Source organism: Triticum aestivum, chromosome 2A (assembly GCF_018294505.1).
Source record: "Triticum aestivum cultivar Chinese Spring chromosome 2A, IWGSC CS RefSeq v2.1, whole genome shotgun sequence".
In the NCBI taxonomy this organism is placed as follows: domain Eukaryota; kingdom Viridiplantae; phylum Streptophyta; class Magnoliopsida; order Poales; family Poaceae; genus Triticum; species Triticum aestivum.
The window spans coordinates 205,156,493-205,170,992 of record NC_057797.1 but is presented as its reverse complement, the minus strand read 5'-3'; the positions used below and the strand labels follow the sequence as shown (position 1 = coordinate 205,170,992).

The 14,500-nt window shown below is 46.4% G+C and overlaps 2 protein-coding genes across 2 annotated transcripts; one reads left to right on the top strand and one right to left on the bottom strand.

Annotated features, from left to right (window-relative positions):
• The first annotated feature begins 5,916 nt into the window (after positions 1-5,916).
• LOC123188368 (protein H2A.7-like) lies at positions 5,917-6,912 on the top strand. The gene is made up of 2 exons (XM_044600452.1): positions 5,917-6,209; positions 6,467-6,912. Exons 1-2 carry the CDS (start codon positions 6,021-6,023, stop codon positions 6,680-6,682), a joined length of 405 nt encoding a protein of 134 aa, XP_044456387.1. The 5' UTR covers positions 5,917-6,020; the 3' UTR covers positions 6,683-6,912.
• A 694-nt stretch (positions 6,913-7,606) lies between these two features.
• On the bottom strand, positions 7,607-13,991 carry LOC123188367 (formin-like protein 11). The gene is made up of 6 exons (XM_044600451.1): positions 13,177-13,991; positions 11,549-12,092; positions 10,591-11,467; positions 10,301-10,497; positions 9,461-9,696; positions 7,607-8,901 (listed from the first exon to the last, which is right to left on the bottom strand). The coding sequence occupies exons 1-6, from the start codon at positions 13,330-13,332 to the stop codon at positions 8,071-8,073; spliced, it is 2,841 nt and encodes a 946-aa protein (XP_044456386.1). The 5' UTR covers positions 13,333-13,991; the 3' UTR covers positions 7,607-8,070.
• Positions 13,992-14,500: the final 509 nt, after the last annotated feature.

Sequence of the window (14,500 nt, the reverse complement as noted above, 5' to 3'; positions counted from 1 at the left end):
AGATCTTCATCGAGCTCCCACTTGAGCTCGGTTGCATCACCTGCACTGGTATCATCGGCACTTGCAACTGTTTGGAAGTATCTGTGAGTCATGAGGACTCAGCAATCTCACACCCGCGAGATCAATACTATTTAAGCTTATGGGTAGGGTAAGGTAATGAGGTGGAGTTGCAGCAAACACTAAGCAAATTTGGTGGCTAACATACGCAAAATAAGAGCGAGAAGAGAAGCAACGGAACGGTCGAGAAGCTAGAAGTGATCAATAAGTGATCCTGAAAACTAGTTATGTTCAAACATAACACAAGACCGTGTTCACTTCCCGGACTCCGCCGAAAAGAGACCATCACGGCTACACACACGGTTGATGCCTTTTAATTAAATCAAGTGTCAAGTTATCTACAACCGGATATTAACAAATTCCCATCTGCCCATAACCGCAGGCACAACTTTCGAAAGTTCAAAACCCTGTAGGGGTGTCCCAACTTAGCCCATCACAAGCTCTCACGATCAACCAAGGATATTCCTTCTCCCGAGAAGACCCGATCAGTCTCGGAATCCCGGTTACAAGACATTTCGACAATGGTAAAACAAGACCAGCAAAGCCAGCCGAATGTGCTGACAAATCCCGATAGGAGCTGCACATATCTCATTCTTAGGGCACACCAGATTGTCCAAACTTTCGGTAGGCCAACCCAGAGTTGGCCCTGGTGGCCACCGGCGGCTGACAGGTTGGACCAACACTCAGAGGAGCACTGGCCCGGGGGTTTAAAATAAAGATGACCCTTGAGTCTGCAGAACCCAAGGGAAAAAGGCTTAGGTGGAAAATGTTAAAACCAAGGTTGGGCCTTACTGGAGGAGTTTTATTCAAAGCAAACTGTCAAGGGATTCCCATAACACCCAACCGCGCAAGGAACGCAAAATCAAGGAACATAACACCGATATGATGGAAACTAGGGCGGCAAGACTGAAACAAAACACCAGGCATAAGGCTGAGCCTTCCACCCTTTACCAAGTATATAGGTGCATTAAAGTAAATAAGATATAATAATGATATCCCAACAAAATCCATGTTCCAACATGGAACAAACTTCAGCTTCACCTGCAACTAGCAACACTATAAGAGGGTCCGAGCAAAAGCGGTAACATAGCCAAACAACGGTTTGCTAGGAAAGGTGGGTCAGAGGCTTGACATGGCAATATGGGAGGCATGATAAACAAGTGGTAGATAGCGCGACATAGCGATAGAACAAACAACTAGCAAGCAAAGATAGAAGTGATTTCGAGGGTATGATCATATTGCCTGAAATCTCGCAAGGAAGAAGAACGGGTCCATGAAGAAGACAAATGGGCGTAGTCGAACGGATCCTCACAGCTCCGGAACGAAACCGAAGCTACCGAGAGAAGCAACCCGGAAAGAAGCAGACAACATAGTAAACAACCATCACATAAACATGGCATGATGCATAATCAAGTATGATGCATGTCCGATTTAAATATACATGGCATGGCAAGTTGCACAAACAAAACTACAAGTTAAGTGGATCTCAATATGTAACAAGTTGCATATTGAAGAAACACCACATTTAATTATTTAGTTCTCTCCCGTTTAGGTACTCAACAATATTAAATGTTCTTAACATGGCAAGAGGTGAAACATGAGTAAATTACACAATTAGGCATTTTAAATGAGTCCGGAAACATCAAACAACAATTCTGGTAAATCCTCATGTGCATTAGCAATTTAATGCAACAACAATTTTAAACATTTCAAATGTTATTATCATGATGCGGATGACATGTTCAAGTTTATGCAATTTTAAGAAAATGTTGACATGGGCATATTATGAAGCATTTGTCATCGTGGCGGAAACGAAAGGGGTGCCACGACAACAAATTCGAAAATGATGCCACGGCAACATATCGGTTCCGGTAGCTCATGCAGATACCAGTGCAAAAGGAAATGTGGCGGGAGCGTGCAAAAGATGGTGGGGTGATCCCGGTTACCGGGTTCCCACGAGTCGATGGCACGAAAGCGAGAGACACTACGGAAACGGTGCAGACAAAGGGTGCATCTCATACAACACAAGCAATCGTTCTCGGACGGTCGTCTCGGTGTTATACCTTCAAAGCGTGCAAACGGGATGGTTCAAGTTCGTCGAGGGAAGTAGAGGAAGTAGTCGTTCCGCGACGGTAGTAGAAGTAGTGGTACTATCGGTCCTCAGCGATGGTAGTGGAAGTAGTGGTTCACGAGTCAAAGAGGAAATGGTCGTTCATGTTTGGGAAACGGTAGAGGTACGGGTCTTCGACAACGGTCGTCGTACACGTTTCGAGGTCGTCGGTAGAGGTTCTCGCGATCTCGGCGACGGTAGTGGTACCCGTTTTCGTAGACGTTCAAGGTCGTGGGTAGTTGAGCACAGTCGTTTGTTGGACTTGACGGATCCGATGCCTCCGGGCGTAGTGGTACATGTTCGTTTTTGGAGAGGTACTTGGCGTTCTTCGTCTCGCAGTGTAGTCAAACTTGATGTATCCGAGGGCTCCGGGCGTCGTGGTACTTATCGAAATCCACATCGAATGTAGTTGAACATCTTTAAACGGAACTTGGCGCATCACAAAATCTGCGGGCGTTGGTACTTGGCGAAAGGAACCCACGAAGGAGTCCTTGACGTCCCTGGTTGCCGGGTCTTGGCAGCGACAAGAGGGGGAAACAAGACCCACCGGCGGCAAGGGGGTGGAGGTCTCATGGAAGTTGGCCGTGAAGGGGCTGCTCAAGGCAGCAGGAGAAGATGGCCAGGGCGGGCGTCGAGCTTGAAGGGCGGTGGTGCAGAGGCGAAGCAGAGGACGGAGCAAGGGCAGAGCGACACTCGATGGCAGGAAGTGAAGAAGATGGCGCGACACTCGCCGGTGACGAGGAGGAAGCAGGGGCGTAGGCGCGGCGCTCCGGTTGAGGGACTTGGCACGTAGGGGCATCGTGGGGATGGTGTTGGTCCTCTCCTCCAGCGAAGTAGGAACGACGGGCGAGCGGGCGACCTTTGGGCGACGGAGGGGAGTCCTGCCGGCTTGGTGGCGCACCGAATGGGCGAGGAAAAGCAGGGGCGCGTGGCTTGGCGACATTGGCGCTCCTATGGCCATTCATGGCAGCGGCGGATCGACAGAGCTCGGCGGGCGTGCTCCTCTGGGCGCGGACAAGGATGGCGGCTACGGTCGCAGGCCGGCGCGGCAGAGGCATGGGAGGTGCGGAGGCGGCAGAGCAGGCTCACGGTGCTGGGAGGACGGCGATGTCAAGGAGGACGAGGGAGTGAGGGAGAGAGATCGAGAGGAGAGGGTGGCTGCGTGCGCGTGCGGCGCTGGAGGCCGACGAAGGGAAGGAGCGGCTCGCTAGGGTTACGGGGGAAGTGGGCCTTGGAGGCCGGCCCAATAGAGAGGGGGGGCGGCTGGGCCTTAAGGCAAATGGGCCGGCCTGGCAGGCCTAAGAGACTGGTGGGTGGGTCTGGTTGAGCAAAAGGGCCGGACTGATTGGGCTGCTCTCCCTCTCTCTTCTCTCATTATTTCCTTTAACAGAAAACAAATAAAGAGGAGAAAAAGAAAGAGGGGGTTAGGGGAAGAAGTTGGACACGCGGACAAATTTCCCGGACTCACAAAAACGTGCTTGTTTCGAGAAAACAGAAATGGCCATGATTGAAAGATGTAAATTCAAACTCATTTGAATTTAATTCAAATGAGTTTGAACTAGGACTTGGTTTTAGAAGTGTCCAAAAATGTTCGGATTTTTGGAGGAACCTCGGTAAATGGTAAGAGAATAGTGGGCAAGGTTTGAAGGTCAAACTCGAAGAGGAAATAAACATGGGAAATATTTTGCACGTGTGTTATGGTTAATTTCAAAAGAATGGAATATTTATTATATCTCCCTAATATTGGGAGGGTATGTTATGTAGAGAAATCACCATGTGAGTTCCCTCGATTTAAATAGATCAAGGATCTATGCATTTTATTTAGTTGAGTTTAAAAAAAAGGCATGATGGCATGATGACATGATGCAAAGATGAATGCAACAGACAAAACAAATCACCCGATGAACCTCGAAAAACATGGAAGGCATGTGAAGCTTCGGTCTCGGGGCGTTACACGATTGGAGGAAGTGCGTCCAAACTCCAGGACTCCGCCGATAGGACTCACCATCCCTTTGAAATACGTGCGCATGCCCATATCCTTGAGAGCATTAACTATGGGGAATTTCCGACCCGTGGTGGATAAAACAGCTGCGAGGGTGGAACCATGACAAGGCAAATTATTAGCGTCTAGTGGTCGGCTAGTCCTCATTAATGACTACCTAACGAACTTTCTGATGTTCACTATCGGGTTTTACTTACTTCAAGGCGGCATCCATGAGAAATTAAATAAGGGTTGATCCCGTTTTTTCTAGGCGAAAGAAAATAGGAAACATAAATACGACATGGTGAGTTGAGAGAACAATTGTGAGCCAAAGGAGGTGGGCGGCCTAGGGGTCATTAACACCTAAATTAATGAACGGGCATCGCATGACAAAGTGGGCATGAAAGATCCTAACTGAATAGGGTGGATTATGGTTAGATATATTTAGTCGAAAGTATCTAGTCCATGGGGGTGTGGACTTTAGGAGGAACATTAAACTATCATAATTTTAGGGACGTTAGGAAAGTGCAGCCTCTCCTTCGTTCATAGACCAAATTTATAGTGCACAATGGCAAAGCAACATGCTTCTGAATGGATATTTGGTGTGAAGATTGTAGGTTCCACGCCCTTTTTCTGACCTTGTTTGCCATTGCCGCCGACCAAGCCGCCAAGGTTGCGGATGCATGGCAACGTGGCTGATGGGCACCACAGTTCCGCCGATCCTTGGGGACGCGGAAGTCATAGAGTGGGAAAACCTACGTATAAAACTTCGAGGGCACCGGCTTAGTCAGGGAAGGGACGAGGTAGTTTGGCGTTTGGAGCCATCCGACCAATTTTCTACAGGTTCTTTATACAAGGAGATCTTCAAATCTTTAACCCCTTGCAACCTATCCGGGGTATGAAAGGCAAGATTACTTGCCAAAATAAAAATCTTTTTGTGGCAAATGGCACGCAATAGAATCACGAGTGGTGACCAGGTGCAGAAAAGAAAAGGCCCGGGCGATGGCAAATGCATCTGGTGTGGGGAATGTGAAGATCGTGATCACATCTTATGTCGATGCATCATGGCCCGATTTGTGTGGAGTGCCGTACGGACAATAACAAACAATCTTTACCGCATGGTCACGTTGGATAACAAGGAATAAAGCTTTGATAGAGGGACAATTCATCAGACATCTGACTGATCTGTTATACAAATTGATGTCTTTCTTGCAGCTACAGAAGCTACTGGCAAAATCACAGGACAAAAGAACATGTAGAGGAGCTCGTCTCAATGGTGCGAGCAAGGTGCACCGAGCTTCGACGTTCGACATAGGAGACACTACCGGCAAGCCACCATCCCTTGCTACCCCGATAGCCTTTAGTGTTTTCTTCATCGTCTATGCTAGCGTTACGCCGCTATATTAGTCGCCTTCGTGCATGTATCTCTTTTGCTTTACTTTGTTGCTTGCTAAACATTGTGTCACTTTGACGGACATGTTGGATTTGTAAGGGCTTAAGACCAGGCAAGGGCCTCTAGAAAAACACGTAGCTTTCTTAAAAGGAAAAAAAAACAGCCGAATAGAAACCCCGAAGCCGGCGGCGTACGACCGACCCCGAAACGGCGAAAATCCGAGGCGGCAAACCAAAAACCAACCGCCCCAGGGCTCTTCCCATCTGACGGACAGGATCTCGCCGCTCGGCGCACGTAATCTCCGCCACGTCACCGATCCGCGCACTCTCCTCGCATTGGATCCCCTCGCCTATATAACCCAATCCCCACCCACCGCTCCTGCCTACCAGCCGTATACCCACACCACACCGCTTCCGCACTTCCTCCCGGCGCCTCGTTTTCCATTTCACAACCGCGGATCCCCTCCAAGCACTGTAGACATGGCCGGAAGGGGCAAGGCGATCGGCTCGGGCGCTGCCAAGAAGGCCATCTCCAGGAGCTCCAAGGCTGGGCTCCAGTTCCCCGTCGGCAGGATCGCGCGGTTCCTCAAGGCCGGCAAGTACGCCGAGAGGGTCGGTGCCGGCGCCCCCGTCTACCTCGCCGCCGTGCTCGAGTATCTCGCCGCTGAGGTGCGTGGAATTCTGTTACCCGATGCCCGATTTTGCTTCTTTGGGTGGTGAATTCGAGCGGTTGGTGTCTCTTTCGGTCTCGTCAATCGGTGGTTGGTTCGGCAAATTGGGGAATATTTCTAGGGTTTCGGATGAGGATAACACTTGCCTCTGCCTGCTCTCAGATTTGTCTGGGCTTAGGCGGTTCTGCTTGTTAATTGCACTCGAGACTTTGTGGAATTTTGGAAGTAACCGCTGCGATTCTCTTGTTTGTGCAGGTTCTGGAGTTGGCCGGGAACGCGGCGAGGGACAACAAGAAGACCCGCATCGTGCCGCGCCACATCCAGCTCGCCGTCCGCAACGACGAGGAGCTCTCCCGCCTGCTCGGCATGGTCACAATCGCCAGCGGTGGTGTCATGCCCAACATCCACAACCTTCTGCTCCCCAAGAAGGCCGGAGGCAGCAAGGCCGTGGCTGCCGACGACGATAGCTAGATGACGACTCCTCGGTGGTCGTGGGTGCTCGGCTGTATCCAGTTCTGTGTAGTAGCGTGTTCAGTTAAATGTTGCCTAGGTGTTGCGTTTTACTTCTAGGATGTTAGTACTACTATTAGTTTCTGAATCTGTGTGCTTGTACCGGTGCTAAACTAGGTGTGGACAATGGTTACATCCTGTGTAAGTCGTTGCTAGTTCGTTCTATAAAAGTTGCACCTATGGATTGCTTACTTGCGAATTTCTACCACTCTGTTCTTGGTTGAAAATTTCCATGGTCTATTCTTGCTTAATTCTTTCATGGTTAGAAAACTCGATATAGCTGTGAAATACTTACTAAAATTAATCTGTGAAGCTGTATTTTGGCATTAGTCTTGGTAACTTTTCGACTACGGATGTGCTTTCCTTTACAATCCATAGGTGTGCTATGGATCGAGTTAGGGATAATGGAATTTTGGCGGGGAGTTGTGGATTTTGTATGGCCAAGTTTTTGATGAGCCAAGACATTTGGAAACAGTGCTTAGGCGGGAAATACTTGCGATCTAACACCAGCTGGGATAAAAAAGGATTCCCTAGAGAAATGGCACGGAGATGAAACAATTATCACTCCAAATATAGCAGCGCTGCACATTGTTTTGAGCGCCCTGACTATCCAGACGGTGCGGAAACGGTAGGTACAGATAGAGGAAACGAAGCGACGACAGCACAGCAGTGCGAATCTGGTACCAGGTCTCACTCCACATTGCAAAAGGCACACCAAGTCGCCCAGATTATACTCACATGACGCGAACACACAGGATGTTTCAGTTGAAAGCATGGCAATTTACAGCGTTGCTCTTTGCAAAAGTATTGTCAAGCGCAGGCAAAAGAATCCAATGTCTATGAGCCTGTGTGGTGCATCTCTTTCTTTCTAACACACTATTCCCCTAAAAAAAATACTGTATTTATTCCTCTCCTTTCTGTGATGGTACAAATGCTAAGCGAAAAAACAGCAGGCAGTGTCAGAGTCAGTCAGCCAGCCTGCTGCTTCTTCCTCCCTCCCTGTTCTGCACGCCCGCCCTAACTAAGGGGTCAGTTTTCTTCGCCGCCCCTTTCGACGGCTTCCGTTTCGACTTCTCCATCTTGATCATGAATATCACCTTTGCTTGTTTGATAGGAGCCAAAGTGCAACAATTGCCTGTCAAGGACGTTATGGAAGATGACTGCCTTCCTTCAGCAATTTTATTCTGTTGCTGCAACAAGTGACCAAAGCCAGAGTTCGCTTTATCGTCAATTTTCTATCTCTTGCTTTTTCTTTAGCTCTCATTTTTCATCTCGTCTTACTAATGTTTTCAAAGGGCAAACCTCCAAGCGCTGGAAGGAAAAGGTAGGCAGAGTACCTTCGTTTAGAGTTAACTTCCCTCGTCAGAACTAGAGCTTGAACTATGTGCCCTCCGGTCTTTAATTGCCGGAAAAAGGTTACGCCGGGGATCTTGAAAAGACCTGGGTGTGCGGGAAGGCAGAGTAACTTCAGTCTTCGTTTTCTTTGGAGCTACTTTTGATGCTTCTTTCACCTCATTGCACACCTTGTCAAGCATTGCGAGAAAATCCCGCACTACGACAAATAACCGAAGGCCCTCATCCTTCCCTGTCCTCCCATGGAAATAATCGACAGTGCTCTTTACCAAGGACCGTATTTTCTTCTCTTCCTCTAGCAGGAAAGTAACATCAGTTTGAGACTGCTCCACGAAATGCACAAGCTTGCGGTGAAACCCACTATCTTCATCCAGACTTTTCATGCTTGTGTTCAAGAATTCTTTGGTTTTGCCGAGCCTGTGGCCAACACTTGTTATCGACCTAGTCAACTGATCTGCATCAAGGATTGCTGCATTCCTGACATTTTGAAGTTCATCTCCTAAACTGGACACAACCTGCAGACCTAGTTGTTTATACTCCTCTTCAATAAGATCATTGTTGTCCACACTGGATACGCTGCCCTTCTGCTCCTTTGCAGCCCGTGCAGAACGGACACCTTCAGAATGGATTATCTCTTGAACAACAAAATGCAGCAGCGTTATCTTCCCATCAGTTCCTTTGACGTCGGAAAGCTTGAGCAGGGTGTCTAGTTTGAACGCTTGAGCTCCTCCTCGGAACGTGCCAACATTCATCCGGTTGCCTGTTTTAAGTACAGCTTCTAGTAACTTCAAGAATAGACGGCTGTTTTTAAGCTCCTCACAAGCCATCTGATCAGGATTTAAATGCCAACATAGCAGAGATAAGAAGATCAGTAGAAACATCAAGGTGCAGGAAGAGTGGTAACGTCTACACAACGATAATCTCTATTATTACTTGATAAAAATGTTCATCGGTTAAAGGATTATAGAGCATCAAACAAAACTGATACAAGTCATACAACAGAACTGAATATAGTGTGGAAGCCAAATACTCCCTCCGTTCCTTTATGTAAGGTGTGTTATTTTTGGCACGGTGACCAAGGCACATAATTATAGACATGTTAGGACAAAATTACCCTTGGCCAATTTATTGGGTAGTGGCAAATAAATCAATAACTTTAGGAAAGTAAGAGATACATGCAATTGGCAGATAGATAGTTTCCTTCTTTTGCTATAAGGAGAGATATAGACAATCATCAGAGAGATACTTTCCATATTTCTGGAGGGCTAACAAGGGAATTATGAGAAATTAGAAGAAATACACCTTACATTCTGGAATTTTATCAAAAAAGAAATACACCTTATATAAAGGAACAGAGGGAGTAGGTCATAATGGTAATGCTATTACCTCTAAGGTGGCAAAAGATTGCTTTACATTTGAAGCTTCCTCTGGTAAACCAGCCATGAAAAGTAATGCATCCAGGCGCTCATAGATATAAGGAATGTCGAAGATTGCTTTTAAGAACTGCTCTGCAGGACCAAGCTGTGAGAGTTCCCCAGTATATAGTCGAAGCCTGAGCTCCTCATCAGTATTCGGGACCCATCTAATTAAGGTCTGTATCAAGTCGGATGGAAGTTCATTTCCTACAAATTATCGAGGGAAATTGATAAGGCAAAAGATGTTATCAGGAAATAGGATTTAATCAACATGTTCTTTGTTCTAAATGTCCAAATAGAATAGTCAGAAGCACATGAACCCATGCTTGAGGCGTCCATTCCCAAAATATGGAGGCCAGATGCACACAAATGTGGTTAAGTCTAGAACCAAATGCCGATTTGAGCATTTGACATCACTTGTGTGCTACATACTCTTGCTGACTTTGTTATTAGCTAAAGAATTAGAGTTAACCTAGAGGACAAGACTCACATCAGTTTAGCAGAAATGTGTACTATTTGCTTTGAAAAATAGAAGAAACAAATGAAATCAAGTGATTCATTGTCCTTAGCACAGAAGAATAGCCGTAACTCCTGATTGTGAAGACACAAATGATATACGCAGCTGATATATTATTGCATGGAGTTATAGACCAGAAGCTGGATAAGTATTCGATGTATCACTGCAACTTAAAAAAAACTGGAGCTTTGCCCAAAAATAAAATAAAATAACTGTATCTACAAGACTGGCAAGAATCAGAAGAAGCCGCATTTCGTCCAGGAAGAGCTATGCACTTGCACAGTATAAACTTACCTTCCTTAACTGCACAAGAAACTTCCTCTGCTGAAACACTCAACGCCTTCAATGATATGGCCAGATTCTGTGCCTTTTTAGGATCAAGTATCCTCACAACTTGGGCAGCTTCCTTTGATGTTAAATCTTTTTTGCCATCACCGCTCTTCTTGTCAGCATTACAACCAAAAAGTGTTTCAATAGCGTCCTCACTTAACCTGTGAAGAAGTACCATTTAGTTATAAAATGGTGCGATCTTACAATAGTAGTAGATAACTAGATATATAGCTCAGCTATCTCTACCAACTTACTGGAATGATCCAGCTTTAAGGTGATCCCACACCATTGATTTATTAGCATTTGTTGCTACTTTATCCCAAAAGAAGGGCTTAAGCTTTGTTTTAGCTTCACTAGAATCCGCATCTGTGTCTGTTTTATTGCCTGACTTCATAAGTGGTGGTGGACGCATTTTGGAAGAACCAGGCAGCGCTGGTGGTGGCGGGAGAGGTCCACCAGATTTTGATGGTGGTGGTGGTGGTGGTGCAGCTTTTGGAGCAGTAGGCGGTGAGGGTCCTGAGGGCGGAGGCGGGGAGGCTTTTGGAGCTGGTGGCGGTGAAGGTCCAGAGGAAAGAACTGGAGAAGCATTCGGAGGCGGCTCAAGTGCTTGAGGAGCTGGTGGTGAAGGAGGAGCCTTTGGTTGAGGCGCAAGTACTTGAGGATGTGCTGGAGGTGGAATCATTGGTTGGGGCATTGGTGTTGATCCTTGCACAGAACCAACAGAAGCAGCCATTGGCTCGGCGGAACTGCTGTAGATTGCTGGATCAGTGTTTACACTTTCCTGCGAAGTGAGCTTCACATGGTTATTTTGGCCAGTGTTTGGGTCTTCCTGCGAAGTTAGCTTCGCATCACTATTTCGACCACTGGTTGGGTCTTCCTGTGAGCTTAGTTTCACATAGCTAATTTGACCAGTGTTTGCGTCTTCCTGTGAGCTTAGTTTCACATGGTTATTTTGATCAGTGTTTGGGCCTTCCTGTGAACTTAGTCTCACATAGTCAATTTGATCAGTGTTTGGGCCTTCCTGTGAACTTTGATTCACATGGCCATTTTGGCCAGCCTCTGACTGCAATGGCAATGCTCCCAGCTTAGTGACATCTATTAGATTTACACTGGAAGACTTGCAAGAATCCGCTGCAAATGAAAGCATAAAAGTCAGTGATAGAAGAAAGAAAAACGTTGACTTGGAGCAAAATGGATGATACAAGACATTACATAGATTCAGGAGTTGCTTATTATCATAGGCAGAAGCCGCAGAACTCTGGCTTTCACGGAACATGCAGCAGCCAACGCAGAGAAGAGCTAAAAGTGCGATAACAACCAGGGACACACCAACGATAGTGGTAGTTGGCATGCCATCGCTGTCTTTTTTCCCCACTGATTTAGTTGCAGGCACTGCCTTTTTTGTAGTTGCTTCTGATGAAGCACCGTCAGCTGGTTTCCCTGTCGGAGGTTTTACTGCTTCATTTGCAGGAGCAGGTCCCGGAGTCAGCTCTCCTCTTATTGAGGCGATAAGTGTTTTGATATAACCATCGGGTAGGTTTTTTGGAACCTCAAAATTCTGTTTGCTTAAGCAGGTCAGCAAAGTTTGCTTGATATCTGGTGTCAATGGGCCTGCACCTTTTGCAATGACAGGGGAAGTTCCCTTATTATCAGATATCCTATGGATGATATCAAGTACATGGTTGTAGTTGTAGTAGTTTCTAACATCTTGAAGGCTTTTCTTGTCCAATCCACATTTGAGCCACGCGTGTTCCACCTATAGATATCATAACGAGTGGTCACCCTTGTCAGTACGTGAAAATTAATCAATAACAGATCCTGATGAGATAAACTGGGTGTGCATCCTTTTCAGAATAATAATATGATAAACCAGACCATTAAAAATATAAACTACCATGAAGTACCAGTGAGAGTCAGCAGTTAGAGACTATTCCCTCTGTTCACAAATATAAGATATTTTGGATATTTCAAAATGGACTACATACAGACTGAAATTTGAAATTAGTGAACAAACACACTAAAACATGTCTATATACATCCGATTGAGAAAAAAGTTAGAACATCTTATATTTGCGAACAATATCATATTATCATCACATTCCTTACTTAAGGAAAAAATAAGTCTACATGCATCATACCAATAATAACAGAGTTAATCCGACACATGCTACTCATTAAATAAGCAGTAATAATTAAAATTTAAGATATCATCAGCGCATAAAGATGTTCGACCAGTGCAGTGATGTGTACCTAACAGGAGGGAACGTTAATAATTTGTTTCAAAATCTCTGCTTCTGCTTGCAGGGTTTTAATCTGTATTAGTCAGTATTTTCAATGCAGTAAAATCATAAACAGCTGTGGCCTCTGGGAACCACTAGAAATTCAGTGATCTTATCTCTTCTGTCACAGGTAATTCGAAGAGCACCATATGACAATTCTGAATGCCGGCATCATGAGCTCATACATGTGGACCCTATGCGCTGATAGAGAGAGGGCACCAACCTAAACACCATATCAGAAATATAGCCGGGCAATCCTTGCAATTCTATCATTCTATGGTCTCGATGGTGGCAATTCCTGCCTTCCTGAACCGGTTTTTTCTCTAACAAAAGGATTGATACCCCCTCCGTAAAGAAATATCGGAGCGTTTAGATCACTAAAGTAGTGATCTAAACGCTCTTATATTTGTTTACAGAGGGAGTACTTAATAAGTTAATTCTCACTTCTTAAGATGACCAAAACTAAACTACTTTTGGTCTTGATCACAAACTATGGAATGACACCATCTCAGTACAGATGTTACTACCGAGTGCGATGAAATACATAGAAAATTTACTCACCCAATCGTCAACTTGCTTGATGAAGGTTGGTGTCAGCGCAGGTGGCGGCGACGTGTCGCTTGCGCCAATGAGCAATCGTCCGCAGGCCATTGGTAGGAAGAGCAGCACGGAGATGATGTACGGCGCGGGGAGCCATTCTCCCCTGCACCGCCTCATCTTTTGCCTGCTCCTGCCTACACCGACTCGACCATCGCAATGTGATTCCCCCGGCTTACCGGCGGGAGGTTTGTGGCGACGGACAACAAATCCGTGAGCTCCCTGAAGCAACTGGCCGACGAAATCCAGTGACGCGGCACAAATGTTTTGACAAAAAAAAAAAAACTCAGAACAATGCCCCGCCCAAGTTCGCGTAAAATCGCGGCGATGACCAACTGAAATCAGATGCCTCGAGGTGCTCCGAGAAACGCGCCGATTTTAAGGCGAGGAAGCTCAGAAATAATCACCAATGGCGGGGGATTTGGGGGGCTTCCGTGGCAGGGAACCGAATGCGCAGCCGCATTGCCCCCCGGATCGAGGAAATCCGGAGACGCAGCCGGAGAAATCCGCTGACGCTTCAATCCGTCAAGAAATCAGCCGCAAGAACACGGGAGGGATTAAAAGGAATCACAGAAAGAACAGGTCTAGGAAAATGCACCAACACAAGGCACCACCAAATTCGCGGCTGGACGAGCCACGAATTTGGGCGTGATCTGGAGACACCTAGAGGGCCAGTGGAGTCTTTTTCGCGCGCGCCCTCACTGTTTTCTCGTCTCCTCGCTGAAATGGGAGGGTGGAGGAAGAAGCGGGAGGAGAGAGAGAGAGAGAGAGACGTGGTAAGTGCGACCAAGGACGGTCATGTGCATATTCTCTTTTACAGAGAGCAGAGAGAATCAGAGAAAGTTATACACTTGTATGAACTGACATAAATTCTGGTGTGCAACTTTGTAAATCGCTTATTTTCCGTCGGTTTCGTTTAAGTTCTTGTCAAAGAACTTGAAGAGCATCTACGATGATGCAAATTTGAAGATGTAAAATTTACATCATCAAGAAGTGCATTTTACATCTTGAAAAAAGAGGCAACTCCAACAAATATTGTATATTGGTGATGTAAAAGTTCAACTCCAATAGAGAATGTATAGTTGGTGATGTAAACTGAATCTAATGTTGAAACTAAACCTATTGTCGAAACTGAACCTACTGTCGAGACCGAACCACCGATTAAATGGCTGATGCTCTCGCACGCCACCGACAGATTCTCGCGCGCCGCCGTCTAGCGAGCAAATCGAGCTGCCGCTCCTCCTCGCCTCCTCCGCTGCACACTGCTAGATGTTGCTGCCGCTCCTTG